General features: G+C 37.8%; 1 protein-coding gene across 1 annotated transcript in view; it reads right to left on the reverse strand.

The window, feature by feature from the left end:
• LOC138011338 (solute carrier family 25 member 3-like) overlaps nucleotides 1–5,000 on the reverse strand; it is a 13,665-nt gene that overhangs the window by 3,439 nt on the left and 5,226 nt on the right. Inside the window, exons 3-5 of the mRNA XM_068858305.1 lie at nucleotides 3,848–4,027; nucleotides 3,053–3,234; nucleotides 1,174–1,290 (exon numbers count right to left, since the gene is read on the reverse strand). Coding sequence (XP_068714406.1) covers nucleotides 1,174–1,290; nucleotides 3,053–3,234; nucleotides 3,848–4,027 — 479 coding nt within the window. The remainder of the gene's footprint in view (nucleotides 1–1,173; nucleotides 1,291–3,052; nucleotides 3,235–3,847; nucleotides 4,028–5,000) is intronic.

The raw sequence follows: 5,000 nt of genomic DNA on the forward strand, positions 1-5,000 counted from the left end.
ACTGTCATGAAAAATTAACAATCAGATTTTTTTACACATCACCCTCCTAAAACCACAACTTCTACAGATTTTGATCTGCAACGCCAGACAATTTACTTGTCAATGGAAGCCCTCCGTCAGGGAAAGGGTTAAACAATATTAAGGCGAAATCCGATAGAAAATCAAGCAATTTCAGTTTTTAGAGGACAAAAATCTAGTACCAGACTAATTTTAAGTATTTTACAGTCCTTTTTACATTTCCTGAAAGCTAAAGATAACACCGAAAACAATTTCCCATGGGAACGAGAAAAATTAAATTTCAACGTTCAGAGAAATTGTGTAAACACAGGTAAAATTTCATCATCAGTTTCATTTCACCAGTACTTTCACGTGTTTCTTACGAAGTTCAACAGTTGTTTTTGACGTTCGGTGTTGCTAGTAAATACGATGTTTATAATCTTGGTGCTAGGCTTTTGTCCACTTGTTATTCGAACTTCTGGTGGATTCCATCTTAACACAATGCAGAAAGAAATTTAATTGTCTTTTGACACAATAAGAAGCAAATTTTTACCATGTGTAGATAATAAGATGCCAGTGGATGATTTTAAAGACCTTTCACAAGTTTCATTCCAGTGGTCTAAAACTGATTGTACAAACGTTTTTCTTCCAAGGCATAAGTGTTATACTTATCCTGCTATCTGATTGGTCCTGGGAACACAGAACGTTCTCATCTGGCCTTCTCACGGCTGGGTGGTATTGCTGAGCGATGAGCCGCGGATTACATCACTCAAGCTACATTATAATTTTTTCATTAACTAAACAGATACTCAACTTTAATTTTTAATTAAGACCCTTTTCTCATTTGCTTTACACCTGTTTTTTTCTACTTGCTAGAAAAATTAATTTTCAAACATGTAAATCTTGTGGTTATTACAGTCCTTGGGAATGATTTTTGTTGTTATTCACCGGCCTGCATGTACGTGTATGTCAGTCCACATTGAAAAAACTACTGGTATATGCAGTCTGTTTTCAGTATAGGTTCCCAACATGGACCTCCCAAGTGAACGTGGCTTGGAGATAATAAAAACTTCAGATCAATCATTCTACTTAGTTCAGCCTCCACCCCTGAGCTACATCTATATGAAATTTAGGGAGTACAGAGTAGTGCATTGTGAATTAAAAACTGTCACCCACCTTGGTTTGGGTACAACATGTTTGTACAGGAATTCAACAGTTCGCTCAAAACAGGCAAATTTCATCATGGTATAGGGGATCTGTCGCATCCACAATGGAGGAAGCCCTTTGTAAAATCTGATAGTAAAAAAAAGTTAGCCATTAACATATACATGTATTTATTTTTTTAACCCTTCCCTGCTCAGATTTCACTCTGTCTAATGCCAGACAATAATTATTTTATTCATGAATGGGAGCCCCCTCAGGTGTGCAAGGGTTGCACTTTTTAGCCATTATTTGAGAATATAAATCCAAGTTCTGGGTTCCCGAGTGATAAAAGTCAGCTTTACAACAAAGCTCAGATGACAACACCAGGACTTAAGAAACAATGTCCTCAAAACTGCATGAACAGTGCGTTGTCTGGTCAACATCCCACGATATACAATCATGTACAGTATAAAAATTGAATAGATGTTGTGACACCACCATCCTCATCAAAAGTCATTCAAAGAACACCACATGGAAAGGGAGGATATGATAAGAAAGACACTGCCGTGACTGATTGAGACAATAAAACAGTGCTGGTACTTTTGACAACAGGCTTCAAGTTTCAAGAAAACCAGGTCTCCCTTTTTCAAAGGGTGGATACATGTACGTTTTTAAACAAGAAGATAAACCCCAAAGTCATTTTACATTAATACTTAGCAGCCAGATGGGAAAATACTGTAAAAACTTGAGTATAAGCCGCATCGTTTTCCAGAAATATTGGGCTCAAAATCATGGGTGCAGCCTATAATTATTATAGATTGAGACCATCGCTTTCAGAGGAAGTAAGCCTGATGGTATGGGGTCAAAAACAGCACTAAAAACCTTCAGTAAGTAAAGATTAAACATAAGTTTTAAATATTCTTTGACAGATCACTTCAACATTGATCTTTCCACCACTTGCACGAAAATACCACACTATTCAGGCAAACTCAAGAGGCGAAGGCCGACTGTTTTGTTGCCCTTCATTACTTGGACTGCGTGTTTGTCAAAGGGGTTTTTAAACTCTCGTTTGGTGACACGTTTTTCTCAGATCAATGGCTATTTAAGTCTTTATCTTAAAAGATGATATGCATCTTGGTCCAGACTTCCCTTTGTACATGTAAGTGACTGTGTGGTTACAAAGTAAATGTTTTGTGTCATTCCCTTCATGTTATTTTCGTTCAAATTTCATTGTTTTTATTTCAACCGTGGACTTTAATAATAAAAACAACTACTGTCAGTCTCAAGAATAAGGGAAATCAATTAAAGATACATTTAATATCTTAAGGTCACAGCAAATACACAGCATTATATTTCGGAAAGTTTCAATATCACGGACAACTGTGAGCAAACAAACAGCTTCTTTGCCAGAGTGCTTTTTACAAGTTTTTATTTTTTCTCAAAATCATGTTGGAATTTGGGGGTGCAGATTATCTACAAGTGTGGATTATACACAGCTTTTTACTGTATCTGGCTTGAGGTCGTGGTGTGTGACCTAAATCAGGCAATAAATGACTTGCAATATGACAAAGCAAAGGTTTGGTGAACATGCTTCACAGAGTGTTGAATCTTCTTTTTCCCCAATAAGGTATCTTGATGTGTCATGAAAGAATGGTTTGCATTCCTATCCCAAAAGTTATCTGCTTCCATTTTGTTCCCTAATTTAACCATGTCTGCCACAAACACTAAACCAGCAAAAAAGGATTTGTTTCGTGAAGCTGATGAAGTGTGTCTGGACAATTTTTTCCCAGACCAGCTCAAGTTAAGCCCATCTGGGCTGCCTCACATCTCCCTGCACATGTAATTTGATTTTCTGGAGGACCTGTAGATCACAAGCCAAAGGGCTCTGGATAAAACCATTATAAGTACATACCCTCTGACCCCTTCTTCTCCCCAGAGTTTTGGCACACCCTCACGAAGGGTGTTGGCCCAGCCAGGTTGGGTCTGAATTCGAACCTTTACAGCTTCCATTGGAGCAAGAGCAATGTCTGCGAAGAACTCTGCACTGGCTGATGCTGCTAAGTACAGCGATGTTCTAAAGAGATATGTATTTTCCTAGGAGTAAAAGATAGAGAAAGTGAAGTGGCTTCTAAAATGTAAATGCAGCATTTTCTTCATCATATGCACTCAAATATGCTTTTAAACAATTTGGAGGTACATGTAATCTTAAGGCAAGATAATACCACTTAAAGCTACTCCTCTTAACTTTCATAATATTTTCTCTGTTTTTAAAGTAATATATACAATATGAGAAGCACATCTGTATCACATTCACAAACTCGAGTGAGTCATTCAATAAAAGGGAAGGATACCAGAGGTTATCCCTATCAAGGGTATCCGCCTGCATTCGGATGTAATTGACTGAGAGTCAAATGAGGTAGGAAAACCGGAGTACCCTCAGAGTCAGATTGAGACCAACTGAAACTCAGCCCACACACACCCCAAGATCAGGGTTGAACCCGGGTCACAGAGTTGGGAGGCACGGTTGATAGGCCTTAAACAACCCTGACTCCTTTAAAACCTAAAAGTCAAATGCACTAATTTATCATAATTTAATTTCTTCGATACTACATGTATTGGCAGTCTCAGCTTTCCACCTCTTCACACTACAGAGTTCACATGGAAAAGGCTCATCAGCCCAAGTTGAACTTACAAATGTAGATCTTACCTCTCCAAGCATATTGCCGTAAAGGATTTTAAACACTTCGTAGAATCCAAATTTACAAAGACCCTGCATGGAATAACCAATGAAAGTTGGTGCCCAGCCCTTGGCTAACCCACGGGCTCCATCCTCGCGAAGGGTGACCTTGAAACCATTTACAATGTTTCCATATTTCGCTGGGTCTACCTGGAAAGTTAAAAACTTCCTTTGAGAAAACACGCTAAAAATTGGGTTAAAATTTTGGAAGCATAAACCCTTAGCCCCTTGAAACATTTTCAGCTACATTGCAGCCAACAGATTTACCTGTTCATGTACTGTACATGTAACTGTTTCAGTCCAGAAATTGACATTGATTAACAATTATTCCATGAGCGCGCATTGGATATGAGATGATACTGTAGATAGCCAACGAGGCGCACAGCGCCGAGTTGGCTATAATCATCTCATATCCAACAAGCACGAGTGGAATAATTGTTTTATTAAAAACGCCCCCAAAATATAGAAAACTAGACTACAATAAAAATAAAAAGGTCCAAAAAATCATGCATATGCTTGCCGTGTTTGTAGATCATGGAAAAATGGCTCATAACCCATGATGTCTTAGCCAATCAAAACTCTCGAATTGCATTATCCAATGATCCAGTTTTTAATAATGGATATTAAATTTTACTGTCTAACAACACAATTTTACTCGTCAATGCATGGTGACAGGATGCGGTGACGTGGATCCTTGTACAAGTGACTCTCTAGAATCTGCATCCTTTGCATAATTATGACATTTTCCACATAAAACAGTTGCTTACCATCCTCAAAAACATAAAGGCTAAAGAGATTGACTATTTTCAAACACTTATTATTCTTCCTGAACATTGAAGAAACCATGCCATTTCCTGTGTAAGATGAAAGGTCATAAGCAGTTTCCATGCATTTTTCAGCAATGAGCCTGGACACTACTAAGTTAAACTGTGTTATGAAAATTTAGTCGCAAATTAAATTGTGTTATTTGTAATCGTAGGGAAAATGGGAGCCCACAACACATGTGTTAAAAAATCGCTGAAAATGGTGAATGATCGAGGGAACGGATTGCAGTCCAACTACATTACAATTTTGCTCCACATCTCCAAATTGACACAAAATTCATGAAAAGAAACAAATATAA

The sequence above is a fragment of the Montipora foliosa genome, chromosome 7 (genome assembly GCF_036669935.1).
Source record: "Montipora foliosa isolate CH-2021 chromosome 7, ASM3666993v2, whole genome shotgun sequence".
Lineage (NCBI taxonomy): Eukaryota > Metazoa > Cnidaria > Anthozoa > Scleractinia > Acroporidae > Montipora > Montipora foliosa.